The sequence below is a fragment of the Leuciscus leuciscus genome (assembly GCF_965113295.1).
Source record: "Leuciscus leuciscus genome assembly, chromosome: 8".
Lineage (NCBI taxonomy): Eukaryota > Metazoa > Chordata > Actinopteri > Cypriniformes > Leuciscidae > Leuciscus > Leuciscus leuciscus.
The window spans coordinates 312,692-332,500 of NC_138732.1; the positions used below are offsets into that span (position 1 = coordinate 312,692).

Here is a 19,809-nt window from a genome sequence, read left to right on the forward strand (position 1 = left end):
GGTGTTATCGGAAGAAAACCAGTCCATAAATGAGTTATATGAAACAATGTCAGAGTCTCTTGCTCTTTGAGTTTACAATCCTATGTTCTTAAACACGCTTGAAGCACTATGTTGTTTTGTCACCCCCTGTAATTATTATTTTTGTATTTATTTTTGTATTTTTGTATTTAATTTTTTTCTTACTTGACATGTGAGGTGTACTGTTTTAATGCGATTCTTGATGTAAATTTAAGTTCAAGTTTATATGACATATTGTAAATAAAAAAACAAAAAAAAATAAATAAAAAAAACATTGAATTAAATGCATAAAGTACATTTGTGTAATTTAACATATTTCATATTTCAGGTTTGCGTAATATTCTGAGTTTGCATTTGACTGTTTTTATTCATGTTGAGGAATAATGTTTGATGAGTAAATGTTAAAATGTAAACGTTTTTTCTACTCACTATTCTATTCATTTTTTTAATCAAATTGTTTTTATTTTTATTTATATATTTATTCAAGTCAAATTTCATTTATTTATTTTTTCATTGTTTACACCGCTTTTCTTATTTTATTTATTTAAATCAAGTTTTATTTATTTCATTTTATCAAAGTTATTTATTTTACTTTTTTATATTTTTATTTATTTATTTAAATCACAATTTATTTAAATAATATTTTACGTATTTATTTAGATCCTCTTATATTTATTTTAATCTAATGCATTAGTTATTTAAGTCAAATCAAACAAAAATCAATCAAATTGTATTTAGTTGTTTATTAATTATATAATTTATCCTAATCAAAATATTTATTATTTATTTATTATTTAAAATACATTCTACATTTACATTTATTTATTTTAATCAGTTTATTTTAATCTAATTTTTCTTTAAACGTTTCCCCAGTCTGACTGCTTCCGGTCTGTGCGCGCGTGTCGCTGGTGGATGACGTCATCGCGTCGACGTGTCAGTCATGGCTGCCGATATAACATTATTATTCAAAGCGAGCGTGAAAACAGTGAAAACGCGCAATAAAGCGCTTGGATTGATCGAGTCGAACAACAGAGACGAACCCAGCGCTGCGAAGAGACCGAGGCAGAAGGAGAGAGACAGAGACAGCTTCAGCAGCAGAGCTAGAGAAGTGGTGAGATAAACAAGTGTGTGTGTGTGTGTGTGTGTGTGTGTGTGTGTGTGTGTGTGTGTGTGTGTGTGTGTGTGTGTGTGTGTGTGTGTGTGTGTGTGTGTGTGTGTGTGTGTGTATGTGTATGTGTATGTGTGTGTGTGTGTGTGTGTGTGTATGTATGTATGTGTGTATGTGTGTATATATGTCTGATGTGTGTGTGTGTGTGTGTGTGTATGTGTATGTGTATGTGTATGTGTATGTGTATGTGTATGTGTATGTGTATGTGTGTGTGTGTGTGTGTGTGTGTGTGTGTGTGTGTGTGTGTATGTGTTTGTATGTATGTGTGTATGTGTGTATATATGTCTGATGTGTGTGTGTGTGTGTGTGTGTGTATATATGTTTGTCTGATGTGTGTGTGTGTGTGTGTATATATATGTATGTCTGATGTGTGTGTGTGTGTGTGTATATATGTCTGATGTGTGTGTGTGTGTATATATGTATGTCTGATGTGTGTGTATGTATGTGTGTATGTATGTATGTCTGATGTGTGTGTGTGTGTGTGTGTATATATGTGTGTGTATATATGTCTGATGTGTGTGTGTGTGTATATATGTATGTCTGATGTGTGTGTGTGTATGTATGTATGTGTGTATGTATGTATGTCTGATGTGTGTGTGTGTGTGTGTGTATATATGTCTTGTGTGTGTGTGTGTGTGTGTGTGTGTGTATATATGTCTGATGTGTGTGTGTGTGTGTGTGTGTGTGTGTATATATGTCTGATGTGTGTGTGTGTGTGTATATATGTGTGTGTATATATGTCTGATGTATGTATGTGTGTATGTATGTATGTCTGATGTGTGTGTGTGTGTGTGTGTGTGTGTATATATGTCTTGTGTGTGTGTGTGTGTGTGTGTGTGTGTGTGTGTGTGTATATATGTCTGATGTGTGTGTGTGTGTGTGTATATATGTCTGATGTGTGTGTGTGTGTGTGTGTGTATATATGTCTGATGTGTGTGTGTGTGTGTGTGTGTTGGAGCCATTCTGAGTAATGCCATGGCATGGCGCTGTTTCTGCCACAGGTCTATTTAACACTGGGGTTAATTAGTGCAGGTGTGGCGTACAGCGAGGCATATGGTTTTTGACCGTGAAACCCATGCGTGAGCCGTGAGACACGGCGAATTGTAGACTGAATTGTTTATGTTTTTTGTTATTTTATTAAATGGATTGATATATCCAACTTTAAGTTCACAGTTTTGAAAGTGTATTATTTATATTTTAAGCTACAAGGAAACAGCACGCCGGTAATCACGCGTGCAAAAACGACTTAAATGTGCGCCAACAATTAATCAAAAACCTCCTCTGTAAGAGAAAAAGACTGATCAAGTTTTAACGACACGATCCTTGTGCGGTGTGAGCACCTTGTCTTTGACGGCGATCGGCTGAGTGGAAACGCTGGCGCGTGCATTGGATATAGTAGGCCTATACTACTGGCGCAGCGGGTCTCACACTGGACAGTGAGGCAGTGATGATGGGCGGAGGTCGGTGACGGATGAGCGGTGATCGGTAGCGGATGACGGACGCTTTGAGCCTCACAGTGGATGGTGTGGCTGTCCGGACACGGTCACGACGGAGGTTGGTGAGCGTTCTCGCATTGGTCAGTGAGGATTGGACACATCACCAAGTGAAGGAAAGTTCTGTTGGACCTGCACGAGTAAATGAGGTATGAGCAGATAACACACACACGTAAGAAGACACATGAACCAGAACTGCCTGCAGTTACTAAAGTGTAAACGGCAAGAGTGACAAGAGCACAATGCATTGACATTTGATTTATTGAACTTGACATTTTCAAACGAGGACTTGAAATAAGAGACATTTGTGTCAAAAAAAAAAAAAAAAATGATGAAAGTGTTTATGCTTTAATTCTAATTCTGATGCTCGTTTCCATGATATTTTGAAATATTGCTGTTGTTTTTGGGTTGTTGATTTAAAAACGAGGTAAAATGGATGAAAATAGTCAAAGTACTGAGGTAACAAAGGTGGTTTCAGCTGACTTACAAAAAGTTAATGAGGATGAAGCCTCTGTGAGGAAAAGATCTATAAAACTGACAGCAAAAGCACTGCTTTCTAAACTAAGTGACTTAGAGACGTTAAGAAAATCTAAATTAAGTAAAGCTGCCAACATAATACAAACTGTTCAGGGTTTAATATGTCAGTCTGGTTATAAAACTGAAATAAAAAGTAGCTTCAGCAAATATCAAGCCTTGATTAAAGAAGCAAAAGTTGCACATAACAAGCTGCTTGAGTTGCTACCTGCGGATGAAAAAGAAAAGCATGAAACCTGGTTCAAAGCAAAGCTTTTAAGTGTGAATGAATTTTGCCAGTGTGTAGAAAATAATTTTAAGAGTACAAATGGTACTACTGAAACTGTTTCCCTTGTGGATGATATAAAGCCAACGGACAGTGTATCAAATGTTGAAACATCATCATGCACTAAAAGCAGCACCAGTGAAAGATCAAGTCGATCAAGCAAAGTTGCATTGGAAGTTGCACATGCACAAGCAAAAGCCAAGAAAGCTGCACTCATAGCACGTGCAGCAGCATTAAAAAAGAAGCATGAATTGGAAGAGGAGGCGGAGTCAATACGTAAAAAACTGGAACAAGTGGAAATAGATGCTGAGATTGAAGCCTCAGATGCAGAGTTGGCAGTACTGCAAACATTTTCAGATCAGGATGGTATGGAATCTTACTTTGAGAAGCAAAAATTGAAAGAAAAATCTGACATTTCTGATGTAAAGTTTGAGAAATCTACCAGGTTGATGAGTAGTAAAAATTTACCTGTTGCAGTTGCAAGATCCACTGCTAATGTTGCACATGCAGTTGATGACAATTCTACACAACAGATTTTGCAAAGGCAAAATGAAATATCCGAGCTGCTCTTACAACAACACAAAGCAAGCCAACTGCCACCAAGACAAATACCTGTTTTTGAAGGTGATCCACTGAAGTTCGAAATGTTCATGCAAGCCTTTAAGCATTGTGTGGAGGAGAAAGCTGCATCTAAAGGTGATTGCATGTATTTTTTAGAAAGGTACACCAGGGGGCGCCCTCATGACCTTGTGCAAAGCTGTTTACATATGAGTGCGGAGAGAGGCTTTGAAACCGCTAAAGCTCTCCTACGTGAACACTTCGGTAATGAAACCAAGATTACAGCAGCATATATGGGAAAGGTTCTCAACTGGCCTGTGGTGAAGCCTGAAAGTGTTTTGTTACTACAGGATTATGCATTATTTTTACGTGGATGCTATAATGCAATGTCAGATTTGGAGGACATGAAAGAGCTGGACTTGCCGGCTAACCTCAAAATTATTGTTTCAAAACTTCCTTTTAAATTGAGGGAAAAATTTAGAAGTTCTGCATGTGATATTCGGGAGCGACACCTCCGCAGACCTAACTTTAAAGACGTTGTACAATTTGTGGAATATCAAGTCAAAATCTTGTCTGATCCTATTTTTGGTGATATTCAAACTACTGAAAGAGAAAAGCAGGTTAAAAGGGATGTGTATACAGCCAAGTCTAAGTTGAAGCGAGATAACTTTGCTACAAACATCTGTGCTGTTAGCAAAGTGCAACACAAGGACACACAAGAAGGTAAACCAAGAGACCACAACATCAGCATCAATTGTTTATTCTGTTTACAAGATCACAGTATGGATGAGTGTCAACGATTTGCAAAGAACAAACATCGTGAAAAGATCAACTTCTTAAAGGAAAAAGGGGTATGTTTTGGGTGTCTCAACATTGGGCATTTGAGCAAAAATTGCGATAAGCGTAAAACCTGTAAAAAATGCAAACAGAGCCATCCAACAGCTTTACACATTTACGTCAAACAAGAAGACAAATCGATGAACATCAGCGGTAACATCTATGAACCTAAACCAGCTGTAAACCATACACTTGTGTCAGCTCAGACATTTGGGAGCCAGACCAGGGCCGGTAGTAGTGGAATGCTCTCCATCCTCCCAGTTCAGGTAAAAGCACAAAAAGGCAACAAGGTCATTCAGACTTATGCTTTTCTGGACAATGGCTCAACATCCACATTCTGCTCTGAAGCTCTTATGCGTAGACTTAATCTCACTGGGACAAAGTCAAAAATATGTTTGTTAACGATGAGCCCAAGAACATCAGTGTCAACCTACATTGTAAATGGACTTGAAGTAGCAAGCCTTAATGGAACAAGGTACTACAGTCTTCCAGATGTTTACACACAGAAAACGATGCCAGTTGATACAGCAAACATCATAAAACAAGAGGACATTACTCAGTGGCCTTACCTTGATCACATTGAAATCCCTGAAATTGATGCTAACGTGGAGTTATTAATAGGTACTAATGCTTCAAAGTTGCTAGAACCATGGGACATTGTGAATAGCCAAGGTGAGGGTCCCTTTGCTGTTAAAACCCTATTAGGGTGGGTGATCAATGGCTTAGGAAAGGATTCCAAAGACAACATGAATGACATTGGTTATCCTACTGTTACTGTAAACCGATTATCTGTAGAATCACTTCAGCTGCTATTGGAGAAGCAGTACCAAAGTGACTTCAATGAAAAAATCGCAGACGACAAAGAAGAAATGTCAAGGCAAGAGGCAAGATTTATTGAAATAATGGACCAATCTGTAAAGTTAAAGGACGGACATTACAGTTTAAAGTTGCCATTCAAAGCCCAAGAGGTTACTCTGCCAAACAATCGTTGTATTGCTCAACAGCGCCTCATTGGACTAAAAAGGAAAATGGAAAGAAATGAGAAGTTCCATCAAGAATACACAAGCTTTCTTGAAAATGTCATCAGTAGTGGCTATGCAGAAATAGTACCACAGGATGAATTGCGTTGTGGAGAAGATAACCTGTTCTATATTCCTCATCATGGAGTATATCACTCACGAAAGGGCAAGTTGCGAGTTGTTTTCGATTGTGGAGCTAAGTTTAAAGGAACTTCTCTGAATGAACAACTTCTGCAGGGTCCGAACCTCACAAATTCCTTAATAGGAGTGTTTCTACGATTCAGGCAAGAACCAGTTGCTTTTATGTCTGATGTGAAATCTATGTTCTATCAAGTTAGAGTGGCTGAGGAAGACAAAGACTTTCTACGATTCCTGTGGTGGCCTAATGGAGATCTGTGCAAGCAAGTAGAAGAATACAGAATGACTGTACATCTCTTTGGAGCAGTGTCGTCGCCTAGTTGTGCATGTTATGCTTTAAGGAAGACTGCAGACGACAATCGGAAGAATTATTCAGATGAAGTAATTGACACAGTACATAGAAATTTCTATGTGGATGATTGTCTGAAAAGCTCACCGTCTGTGCAGAAAGCAGTAAAGATCGTCCATGACCTGGCTGACCTTTGCCAGAAAGGAGGGTTTCATCTTACACAGTGGATAAGTAACAGTCGCAAAGTCCTTGAAACAATTCCTGAGAAAGAACATTCTAAAAGTGTGAGTGAACTCAATTTGGATATAGACCAACTTCCAGTTGAAAGAGCATTGGGGCTACATTGGTGTCTGGAAAATGACAAGTTTAACTTCCATGTGAACTGCAAAAAACGGATGCAAACACGACGAGGGATTCTATCGGTCACTAGTTCAGTGTACGATCCCTTAGGGTACGTTGCGCCAGTCCTTCTTCCAGCTAAGCACATATTACAAGAGTTGTGCAGAAGGAATTATGGCTGGGATGAAGAAATTCCACAAACATTAAAACAGCAATGGATAAAATGGTTAACTGACCTGAAAGAGATCTCAGAGTTCAGAGTGAGTAGGTGCTTGAAACCACACGACTTTGGAACACCAGTCCATGCCCAGTTACATCACTTTGCTGATGCCAGCGAAAGGGGATATGGCACGGTAACTTACCTGAGGTTACAGAACAAAGCAGGTCAAGTTCATGTTTCATTTCTTCTTGGAAAGTCCAGAGTGGCACCTCTTAAACCTGTAACCATTCCTCGTTTGGAACTCACTGCTGCTGTTTTGGCTGTTCGGGTGGACAAGATGGTAAAATCAGAGTTACAGCTTTCTTTGTCAGAATCCTGTTTCTGGACTGATAGTAGTACAGTCTTGAAGTACATCATCAATGAAAACAAAAGGTTTAGAACATTTGTGGCCAACAGAATAGCCATCATTAGGGAAGATTCAGACCCAGCACAGTGGCGGTATGTTCACACAAAACAAAATCCTGCAGATGACGCATCTAGAGGACTGACAGTCCATAAGCTTCTGGACAGCAAAATGTGGCTATCAGGTCCAGAATTCCTGTGGAGAGCAAGAGAAACATGGTTACAGTATGAAGTAGAGCCCACATTGGAGGAGGATGATCCAGAGGTCAAAATGGAGATCTCTACAAACAAAATAACCATTCAAGAGGATAATGCGACCAGCCAACTCATCACCTATTTCTCTGACTGGAAAAGGTTGAAGGTCGCAGTTGCATGGTTACTCGAGGTAAAAAAGACTCTATTGGAGTTGAGTCAAAGAAGGAAGCAACTTGTGAAAGATGGAATGCCTAATCTTGATGTTAACAAGAAAATATTGGAAGTCAGAAAGTCATTGAAACGTGAACGTGTATCAACTGAGGATCTATTAGCAGCAGAAAAAGCTATCCTTCAGTTCTGTCAGAGAGAAAGATTTGACACCGAGATTTGTGCACTAACTACAGGAAAACCTGTAAAAGGGTGTAGCCCTATCTACAAGCTTAATCCTGTTCTGGAGGATGGACTGGTAAGAGTTGGTGGAAGATTGTCCAGGACTGCAATGCCCGAAGAGAGCAAACATCCAGTCATCCTGTGTAAAGATCAGCACATCTCCATGTTAATTCTTAAAAATATTCATGAACAGACAAGGCACGGTGGGAGAAATTACATCCTTTCCAAATTGAGAGAAAAGTTCTGGGTCACTCATGCCAATGCAGCAGCAAGGAAAATCTTGTCAAATTGTGCTTTTTGCAGACGTCACCAAGGAAAATTGTGCGATCAAAAAATGGCTGATCTGCCCAAAGAAAGGATTACTCCAGACTTACCTCCATTTACTAACGTGGGAGTGGACTATTTCGGGCCCATTGAGGTAAAACAAGGACGTTCTTATGTGAAACGCTATGGGGTTATCTTTACATGCATGGCTAGCAGGGCTATTCATTTAGAAGTGGCACACTCCTTAGACACAGACTCCTACATCAGTTCTATTCGTCGATTCATATGCAGAAGAGGACCTGTAGCACACTTTCGCTCCGACAATGGCACAAATTTCACAGGTGCAGAAAAGGAACTAAAAAGAGCAATTGCAGAATTAAACCACAAATCAATTGAGAAAGCTCTAATTCATGATAACATCAAGTGGACGTTCAACCCACCTGCAGCTTCCCATCATGGCGGTGCTTGGGAAAGCATGATCAGACTGGTCAGGAAGGTCTTGGTATCTGTGTTACATCTACAGACTTTAACCGATGAAACCTTAGTTACAGTCTTATGCGAAGCTGAAGCAATCTTAAATGATAGACCACTTACGAGAGTTTCTGAGGATCCTAACGATTTAGAGCCACTAACACCTAATCATCTTCTTACTTTGAAAAGGAAGCCAGTTTTGCCCCCAGGTCTGTTTGATGAAAAGGACCAATACGTAAGACGAAGATGTAAACAGGCTCAGTATCTTTCAGATTTATTCTGGAAGAGGTGGACAAAAGAGTATCTTGTTACTCTACAGAAAAGACAAAAGTGGAACAAAACAAAACGTAATCTTACAGCAGGAGATATTGTTTTTATTGCAGATGCTACAGCACCCCGAAATTCTTGGATAATTGGAAGGATTATTAAATGCTTTCCAGACAAATCAGGCCTAGTTAGATCTGTGCAAATCAAAACCAAAACAAATGTAATTGAAAGACCAGTTACAAAACTAGGACTATTGGTAGAGCAGTCAATATAAAAGTGAACGAATACACCAAAGGAGGGGTTTATTTGTTTGTTTATTTGATTATTATTTTTATTGCAAAATGTTTTTTGTTGTATGAATGTCTCCATACATGAATATGTTTATAATTGTTATGTCCTGAAGTGCCATGAACAATTAGGGGCCGGTTGTGTTGGAGCCATTCTGAGTAATGCCATGGCATGGCGCTGTTTCTGCCACAGGTCTATTTAACACTGGGGTTAATTAGTGCAGGTGTGGCGTACAGCGAGGCATATGGTTTTTGACCGTGAAACCCATGCGTGAGCCGTGAGACACGGCGAATTGTAGACTGAATTGTTTATGTTTTTTGTTATTTTATTAAATGGATTGATATATCCAACTTTAAGTTCACAGTTTTGAAAGTGTATTATTTATATTTTAAGCTACAAGGAAACAGCACGCCGGTAATCACGCGTGCAAAAACGACTTAAATGTGCGCCAACAGTGTGTATATATGTCTGATGTGTGTGTGTATGTGTGTATGTATATATGTCTGATGTGTGTGTGTGTATGTCTGATGTGTGTGTGTATGTCTGATGTGTGTGTGTGTGTATATATGTATGTCTGATGTGTGTGTGTGTGTGTATATATGTCTGATGTGTGTGTGTATGTATGTCTGTCTGATGTGTGTGTGTGTGTGTGTGTGTGTGTGTGTATATGTCTGATGTGTGTGTGTATATATGTATATGTCTGATGTGTGTGTGTATGTCTGATGTGTGTGTGTGTGTATATATGTATGTCTGATGTGTGTGTGTGTATATATGTCTGATGTGTGTGTGTATGTATGTCTGATGTGTGTGTGTGTGTGTGTATATATGTCTGATGTGTGTGTATGTGTGTATATATGTAAATATGTCTGATGTGTGTGTGTATGTATATATGTATATATATGTCTGATGTGTGTGTATGTGTGTATATATATATATATATATATATATGTCTGATGTGTGTGTGTGTGTATGTGTGTATATATGTATACAGTAGGGGTGTGACGTAATACGAGATCTCGCGAGATTAAAACACGACGAGATTTCTCGTCGAGGTGAAAAGTTGTCTCGTGAGTTGTTGTGATGTCAGCGTGATGGAGCGTGAGGGTGAAAATCTGGGATTTCGGCGACTCCTCCGCACACACTGTCCCTCGCTCACTCACACACACACACACACACACACACACTCGCTCACTGGCGCACACACACACACTCACTGTTGCTCGCACTCTCACTCACTCGCGCACACTCACTCTCGCTCACATACTCAACACGTCGTGGAGGACCGTTAAAAAATTAAACATGCTAGTCTTTCTGTCGTGATGTCCTGAAGCATCGCAGACGCGTAGGTTGTCGCCCACTATGACACTATACGAAATGAAACGATCGAATCTTGCGTCCCGACGCCCGTTGTCCTTTACGAATCTCCACGACACCCTACGTCAAACGGATTGTGCCAAAATCGCGCTAAAATCGCGTAATCTGAACCAGGCAGGTAATAAACATTTGACCTATCACGCAAATAACCTATTAAAGCACTAAGACATGGGAACAGTATAGCTAACATTCACATTTGAATATTTATCGAAGTCATATCGACATCGCAATATTAATGTAATCGCACATCGCAGCTTTTCCTCATATTGTGCAGCCCTATAGTTACTGGCCAAAGGTCTCGACATGCTTATATTCTTGAAAAAGAACATGACCATAATCTTAGGCTGTTCTGTGTAGTTCATTTATCTCTTTTTCATGCTTGAAGAAAAAATTTGTTTCTGTTTGAACTTGTAGTTTTGAGAGAGCAGTAACGTTACTTTGATTATGGATACACTTACTGTTTTCATTTAAAGTGTTATTTCTGTTATTTATATATTTATTTTATTTATACTGTTTTTGTTGTTGTTGTTTTTTATGTTCGATTTGTGGAAAAGAGTTAAATTTCTCATGTGAAAAATCGTACAGGGGAGAAGCCAGACGGTAGAGTTTATAGCAAAACATTTTGCAGTGTTTGCATGTCCTTTACTGCATATAATTCATTAAAGTAGAAGTAAAATAACATTCATTACAAGTTGATTTCAAAATGCACCTAAATTGTTTTGCATTTCGTGATTTTCAGTTGAATAAAAGACTATTTTCCATTCATATATTTCATCATTGAGGATTTCTTAAAAATTGTGTAAAAATCTCGTCTTGTCTCGTTCTCGTGAACCTAATCTCGTGTCTCGTCTCGTCTCGTGGAGTAAGCGTCTCGTCACACCCCTAGTATACAGTACAGGCCAAAAGTTTGGACACATTACTAATTTTTTATAATATACAAATATGATCCTTCAGAAATCATTCTAATATTCTGATTTATTATGAGTGTTGGACACAGTTCTGCTGCCTAATATATTTGATGAATAAAAGGTTAAAAAGAACTGCATTTATTCAAAATATAAAATTATTTTCTAATAATATAAATCTTCTTTACTATCACTTTTTATCAATGTAACACATCCTTGCTGAATAAAAGTAGTATATATGTGTATGTGTGTCTGATGTGTGTGTGTGTGTGTGTGTGTGTATATATATATATATATATATTAGGGCTGGGGGAATTAACGCGTTAATCTTTAATCTAAAAAGTGTGTAGAGGCGCGAAGAGTGTCAGGTGCGGGGAGTGTGTAGAGGCGCGAGGAGTGTGAGGTGCGGGAAGAGTGTGAGGTGCGGGGAGTGTGTAGAGGCGCGAGGAGTGTGTAGAGGCGCGAAGAGTGTGAGGTGCGAGGAGTGTGAGGTGCGGGGAGTGTGTAGAGGCGTGAGGAGTGTGAGGTGCGGGGAGTGTGTAGAGGCGCGAGGAGTGTGAGGTGCAGGGAGTGTGTAGAGGCGTGAGGAGTGTGTAGAGGCGCGAGGAGTGTGAGGTGCGGGGAGTGTGTAGAGGCGCGAGGAGTGTGAGGTGCGGGGAGTGTGTAGAGGCGCGAGGAGTGTGTAGAGGCGCGGGGAGTGTGTAGAGGCGCGGGGAGTGTGTAGAGGCGCGGGGAGTGTGTAGAGGCGCGGGGAGTGTGTAGAGGCGCGGGGAGTGTGTAGAGGCGCGGGGAGTGTGTAGAGGCGCGGGGAGTGTGTAGAGGCGCGGGGAGTGTGTAGAGGCGCGGGGAGCGTGAGGTGCGGGGAGTGTGTAGAGGCGTGAGGTGCGGAGAGTGTGTAGAGGCGGGAGGAGCGTGAGGTGCGGGGAGTGTGTAGAGGCGCGAGGAGCGTGAGGTGCGGGGAGTGTGTAGAGGCGCGAGGAGCGTGAGGTGCAGGGAGTGTGTAGAGGCGCGAGGAGTGTAGAGGCGCGAGGAGTGTGAGGTGCGGGGAGAGTGTAGAGGCGCGGGGAGAGTGTAGAGGCGCGGGGAGTGTGTAGAGGCGCGGGGAGTGTGTAGAGGCGCGGGGAGTGTGTAGAGGCGCGGGGAGTGTGTAGAGGCGCGGGGAGTGTGTAGAGGCGCGGGGAGTGTGTAGAGGCGCGGGGAGTGTGTAGAGGCGCGGGGAGTGTGTAGAGGCGCGGGGAGTGTGTAGAGGCGCGGGGAGTGTGTAGAGGCGCGGGGAGTGTGTAGAGGCGCGAGGAGTGTGTAGAGGCGCGAGGAGCGTGAGGTGCGGGGAGTGTGTAGAGGCGCGAGGAGCGTGAGGTGCGGAGAGTGTGTAGAGGCGCGAGGAGCGTGAGGTGCGTGAGGTGCGGAGAGTGTGTAGAGGCGGGAGGAGCGTGAGGTGCGGAGAGTGTGTAGAGGAGCGTGAGGTGCGGGGAGTGTGTAGAGAGTGTGTAGAGGTGCGAGGAGCGTGAGGTGCGGGGAGTGTAGAGGCGCGAGGAGTGTGTAGAGGCGTGAGGAGTGTGTAGAGGCGCGAGGAGTGTGAGGTGCGGGGAGTGTGTAGAGGCGCGGGGAGTGTGTAGAGGCGCGAGGAGTGTGTAGAGGCGCGGGGAGTGTGTAGAGGCGCGAGGAGTGTGAGGTGCGGAGTGTGTAGAGGCGCGAGGAGTGTGTAGAGGCGCGAGGAGTGTGAGGTGCGGAGAGTGTGTAGAGGTGCGAGGAGTGTGAGGTGCGGAGAGTGTGTAGAGGCATGAGGAGTGTGAGGTGCGGGGAGTGTGTAGAGGCGGGGAGTGTGTAGAGAGTGTGTAGAGGCGCGGGGAGTGTGTAGAGGCGCGAGGAGTGTGAGGTGCGGGGAGTGTGTAGAGGCGCGAGGAGTGTGAGGTGCAGGGAGTGTGTAGAGGCATGCGGAGTGTGTAGAGGCGCGAGGAGTGTGTAGAGGCGCGAGGAGTGTGAGGTGCGAAGAGTGTGTAGAGGCGCGAGGAGTGTGAGGTGCGGAGAGTGTGTAGAGGCATGAGGAGTGTGAGGTGCGGGGAGTGTGTAGAGGCGGGGAGTGTGTAGAGAGTGTGTAGAGGCGCGGGGAGTGTGTAGAGGCGCGAGGAGTGTGAGGTGCGGGGAGTGTGTAGAGGCGCGAGGAGTGTGAGGTGCAGGGAGTGTGTAGAGGCGTGAGGAGTGTGTAGAGGCGCGAGGAGTGTGAGGTGCGGGGAGTGTGAGGTGCGGAGAGTGTAGAGGCGCGAGGAGTGTGTAGAGGCACGAGGAGTGTGAGGTGCGGGGAGTGTGTAGAGGCGCGAGGAGTGTGAGGTGCAGGGAGTGTGTAGAGGCGTGAGGAGTGTGTAGAGGCGCGAGGAGTGTGAGGTGCGGGGAGTGTGAGGTGCGGGGAGTGTGTAGAGGCGCGAGGAGTGTGAGGTGCAGGGAGTGTGTAGAGGCGTGAGGAGTGTGTAGAGGCGCGAGGAGTGTGAGGTGCGGGGAGTGTGAGGTGCGGGGAGTGTGTAGAGGCGCGAGGATTGTGAGGTGCGGGGAGTGTGTAGAGGCGCGAGGAGTGTGAGGTGCGGAGTGTGTAGAGGCGCGAGGAGTGTGAGGTGCGGAGAGTGTGTAGAGGCACGAGGAGTGTGAGGTGCGGGGAGTGTGTAGAGGCGGGGAGTGTGTAGAGAGTGTGTAGAGGCGCGAGGAGTGTGAGGTGCGGGGAGTGTGTAGAGGCGCGAGGAGTGTGAGGTGCAGGGAGTGTGTAGAGGCGTGAGGAGTGTGTAGAGGCGCGAGGAGTGTGAGGTGCGGGGAGTGTGTAGAGGCGCGAGGAGTGTGAGGTGCGGAGAGTGTAGAGGCGCGAGGAGTGTGTAGAGGCGCGAGGAGTGTGAGGTGCAGGGAGTGTGTAGAGGCGCGGGGAGTGTGTAGAGGCGCGGGGAGTGTGAGGTGCGGAGAGTGTAGAGGCGCGAGGAGTGTGTAGAGGCGCGAGGAGTGTGAGGTGCGGAGAGTGTGTAGAGGTGCGAGGAGTGTGTAGAGGCGCGAAGAGTGTGTAGAGGCGCGAAGAGTGTGTAGAGGCGCGAAGAGTGTGTAGAGGCGCGAGGAGTGTGTAGAGGCGTGAGGAGTGTGAGGTGCGGGGAGTGTGTAGAGGCGCGAGGAGTGTGTAGAGGCGCGAGGAGTATGTAGAGGCGTGAGGAGTGTGAGGCGCGGGGAGTGTGTAGAGGCGCGAGGAGTGTGAGGTGTGGGGAGTGTGTAGAGGCGCGAGGAGTGTGTAGAGGCGCGAGGAGTATGTAGAGGCGCGAGGAGTATGTAGAGGCGTGAGGAGTGTGAGGCGCGGGGAGTGTGTAGAGGCGCGAGGAGTGTGAGGTGCGGAGAGTGTGTAGAGGCGCGAGGAGTGTGAGGAGCGGGGAGTATGTAGAGGCGTGAGGAGTGTGAGGCGCGGAGAGTCTGTAGAGGCGCGAGGAGTGAGAGGTGCGGAGAGTGTGTAGAGGCGCGAGGAGTGTGTAGAGGAGTGTGTAGAGGCGCGAGGAGTGTGTAGAGGCGTGAGGAGTGTGAGGTGCGGAGAGTGTGTAGAGGCGCGAGGAGTGTGTAGAGGCGTGAGGAGTGTGAGGCGCGGGGAGTGTGTGGAGGCGCCACATAACACACACGCACACACATACACGCACTCTCATAAAATACAATTATGACTTGAGTTGGAATTCTAAGCCAAAATTATTACTCAAGTCAACTATGACAATAAAAAGTCAAAATGATAATTTCAGTTTAAAAAAATGATATTTAAGTGATAATAATTCTGACCTTTTTATAAAATGATAGCGTTTTGATAACTTTTCATCTCATATTTCAGTTTTTATATCATATTTATGATTTACCAACACATGTTTTTGTCGTGGTAGAGTGAAACATGATTTGTGTTTGTTTGTGTGTGCGCGTGTGTGTGTGTGTGTGTGTGTGTGTGTGTGTGTGTGTGTGTTTGTTTGTGTGCGTGTGTGTGCGTGTGTTTGTTTGTGTGTTTGTGTGTGTGTTTGTTTGTGTGTGTTTGTTTGTGTGTGCGTGTGTTTGTTTGTGTGCGTGCGTGTTTGTGTGTGTGTGTGTGTGTTTGTTTGTGTGTGTGTTTGTTTTTGTGTGTGTGTGTGTGTGTGTGTGTGTTGTGTGTTCGCTTCAGTTAAACTACAGTCACCTTTAATCCCGCGCTTCAGAGCCCAGTCGAGTGCGAGATCATAACGGTTTGTCGGCTCATAAAGAGAGTATTGTAGAGATTCCTCCAGTGGAAACTCAGAAACCCCAAACTGACCCGAACCCTGTCACTGTGATCCTATCAGGTCTCCATGGCGACGGGCAGAGGAAAAGAGAACCACCTTTACACTCGCTGTGTGTGTGTGTGTGTGTGTGTGTGTGTGTGTGTGAGAGTCAGCCTGTGAGGTAAACGGAGGGTCTCTGATGATGAGATTAAATGCAGCCAGGCAGACTGTCTCCTTTAGCCCCCAACACACACACACACACACACACACACACACACACACACACTCGCGCGCTGGGCTCATTGTTTAGGTATTACTTGCTCTTTAGGCTCTTAAATTACCAGAGCAATTGATCCCTCTGCCCTCCTGCAAGGCCTCCAGGCCCACTGCGAACACACACACACACACACACACACACACACACACACACACACACACACACACACACACACACACACACACACACACAGATAACGGCGGGTCACTGCTGCTCTCTGCTGGTGAGGAGAGGAACTGCAGACTGACTCATTCACTGACACACTAATATGATTCATTGACACACAGATATGTCTATCTGACTGTCTATCTGTCTATCTCTGTCGGTGTGTGTGGTCAGGTGATCTAAAATTGTGTGTGTCTCCGTCTGGTTCTTGCTGTCAGATGTTCAGAAGAATCACACACACACACACACACTCAAAGCTTCTGCTGGGAATGTTTGATTTCTCAAAGCTTCATTAAAGCGAGTGTGTGAACAGCAGTCGACCTCTGACCTCTGACCCACACAGTGCTGTTGTTCCAGCCGCCAGAATTAGCTGATGTCATGAGTGTGTTTCACCTGAGAACTGAGGTGTGTGTGTGTGTTTGAGTCGCTATTAAGTGATTCTGTTCAGGTCAAATTCTACAACTGCAGCAATTACATAATTACAGTTATTACTGTTATTAGCAGAACATTTTCAGCAACGTTAGAAAAACAACTCTTTACTCCGTCTGTCAGTCTCTCTCTGTGTGTGTGTGTGTGTGTGTGTGTGTTACTCTCAGCTTGTGCTGTCGTTTCTCTTGGATTAATATTGATGCAGTGCTTTACAAACAGAGAGTGTGAGTGTGTGTGTGTGTGTGTGTGTGTGTGTGAGTGTGTGTGTGTGTTACTCTCAGCTTGTGCTGTCGTTTCTCTTGGATTAATATTGATGCAGTGCTTTACAAACAGAGAGTGTGTGTGAGTGTGAGTGTGTGTGTGTGAGTGTGTGTGTGATATCTGATGTTTCTGCTCTGTGTTCTGCAGATTTGTAACATCTCGAAGCTGAAGGAGTTTCTCCTGCAACACAGGAAGGATTACGTGAACGCCGGCAGGTCCACAACTTTCTCTTCAGAGACACAATCAGAAACAGACACACACACGCACACACACGCGCTCACACACACACACACACACACACACACACACACACACACACACACACACACACACACACACACTCATGCTCTCGCTTTAACTGAATAATTACAGGTTTTTCTGTGTATTTGAAAGCCGTCAAATTTAATAGGCTTTAAAAAACGAAACGAAACTAAATGAGACATTAATTATAATAGGTTTATGTGAAGATACTTTAAATTAAAAGTTATGACTTTGTGATTACATTTAAAATGATGGCTTTTAATTATACTGTGATGTTGAGTGGCTATAATTACTCATTTTATGCCATTACAAAATATTTCAAATATACTATATATTTTTTCAACATTAATTTGGAGATTCAGTGTGAAAACATATTACAATATAATATAAATAATTGTTTAATTGTAAATAAGATTAATTATAGAACAATGTGTGATTTAAAATATATTTATATGTGATATGAATTAAAAGCATAACTAAACTTTTACCAAAACATCCCTCAATCTATATATATACATCAGCCAATATATACATCAGTCAATATATACATCAATCTATATATACATCAATCTATATATACATCAATCTATATATACATCAGCCAATATATACATCAGCCAATACATCAGTCAATATATACATCAGCCAATATATACATCAGTCAATATATACATCAGTCAATATATACATCAATCTATACATCAGTCAATATATACATCAATCTAAATATACATCAGTCAATATATACATCAATCTATATATACATCAGCCAATATATACATCAGCCAATATATACATCAATCTATATATACATCGGTCAATATATACATCAGTCAATATATACATCAGCCAATATATACATCAATCAATATATACATCAGTCAATATATACATCAGCCAATATATACATCAATCTATATATACATCGGTCAATATATACATCAGTCAATATATACATCAGCCAATATATACATCAATCAATATATACATCAGTCAATATATACATCAGCCAATATATACATCAATCTATATATACATCGGTCAATATATACATCAGTCAATATATACATCAATCTAGTGTTGTCAAAAGACCCGGTACTTCGGTACCAAGTCGGTACTAATTTTTTTTAAACGTCACGGTACCAGGTTTTCTCAAACCCGGTACTTGATGCGCGTGCATGCCCGAAGCGCGTGCAGTTGCGTCCTCTTCATAAAAGCGCTGATGGCGATCGGCGGTGCTGCTGCTGATGTTTTTGCGCGTGCAGATACGTTATTTCAAATGGCGCGAGGCAAGCGCGCTCATAATAGAAGCGGCGCGCTCGCTTTTCCATGTGCGTTCATGGATGCATAGCAACGACAGACGCCACAGGAGTACAAACGCTTGTGCGAACTGCGCTCTCCATGACGACGAGGAAGTGTGACATAGGCCTATTAATTGATTTCTAGCCCTTGCATTAGCTTTACTACTAGATATATTTATGGAGATGAGAAATAAAAAGCCGTCATTAATATCAGTCCGTCAGAAAAGCAGTTCTAGTCTTATTCTTGGCTGGATAACTCTTAGCAGGTTTAAAAAGCCCTTTTAAAGTTAAATATGAATGCAGTTTTGGATTAAATAAAAGTATAGTCAAGTCAAATAAAACATATTTTATCTCCTGTATAGTTTGGTAATGCTACAATAAGATACCATTCATTAACATCACTTAATGCGTTATCTAACATAACACATTGAGTGAACAATATATTTTTACAACATTAATTAATGTTTGTGAATGTTATTTAATACAAAACACTTGATTGGTCATGTTTGTTCACTTCATTCATTGTGCATTAAATAATGTTAACAGAAATAATGTTAACTTTTGATTTTAAAAATGTATTTTTTAAATTAACCCCTAAAGGAGAATAATTGCGACAGTATATAACTATTGTTTTTTTTGTTAGGTCATTTTATCTAATGTTATCTAACAAATGGAATCTTATTGTAAAGTGTTTTTAATACTACAGTTTCCATCTTTGTGATATACACTTTAATATAATTATGTAAATTTAATCTAAATTAAGCTTTGGTACCGAAATTGGTACCGAGAACCGTGGATTTTCACTGGTATCGGTACCGAATACTGAAATTTTGGTACCGTGACAACACTACATCAATCTATATATACATCAGTCAATATATACATCAGCCAATATATACATCAGTCAATATATACATCAGTCAATATATACATCAGTCAATATATACATCAGTCAATATATACATCAGCCAATATATACATCAGTCAATATATACATCAGCCAATATATACATCAGCCAATATATACATCAGTCAATATATACATCAGCCAATATATACATCAGCCAATATATACATCAGCCAATATATACATCAGCCAATATATACATCAGTCAATATATACATCAATCTATATATACATCAGCCAATATATACATCAGTCAATATATACATCAATCTATATATACATCAGCCAATATATACATCAATCTATATATACATCAGTCAATATATACATCAGCCAATATATACATCAATCTATATATACATCAGTCAATATATGCATCAGTCAATATATACATCAGCCAATATATACATCAATCTATATATACATCAGCCAATATATACATCAATCTATATATACATCAGTCAATATATACATCAATCTATATATACATCAGCCAATATATACATCAGTCAACATATACATCAATCTATATATACATCAGCCAATATATACATCAGTCAATATATACATCAGTCAATATATACATCAATCTATATATACATCAGCCA

At 42.1% G+C, this 19,809-nt stretch overlaps 1 protein-coding gene across 1 annotated transcript in view; it reads left to right on the forward strand.

Annotated features, from left to right (window-relative positions):
• Positions 1-920: 920 nt before the first annotated feature.
• Positions 921-19,809, forward strand: part of stx18 (syntaxin 18) — a 28,968-nt gene continuing 10,079 nt past the window's right edge. Inside the window, exons 1-2 of the mRNA XM_082177120.1 lie at positions 921-1,129; positions 16,880-16,947. Of these exons, the coding sequence (XP_082033246.1) occupies positions 959-1,129; positions 16,880-16,947 (239 nt within the window). The 5' untranslated portion in view covers positions 921-958. The remainder of the gene's footprint in view (positions 1,130-16,879; positions 16,948-19,809) is intronic.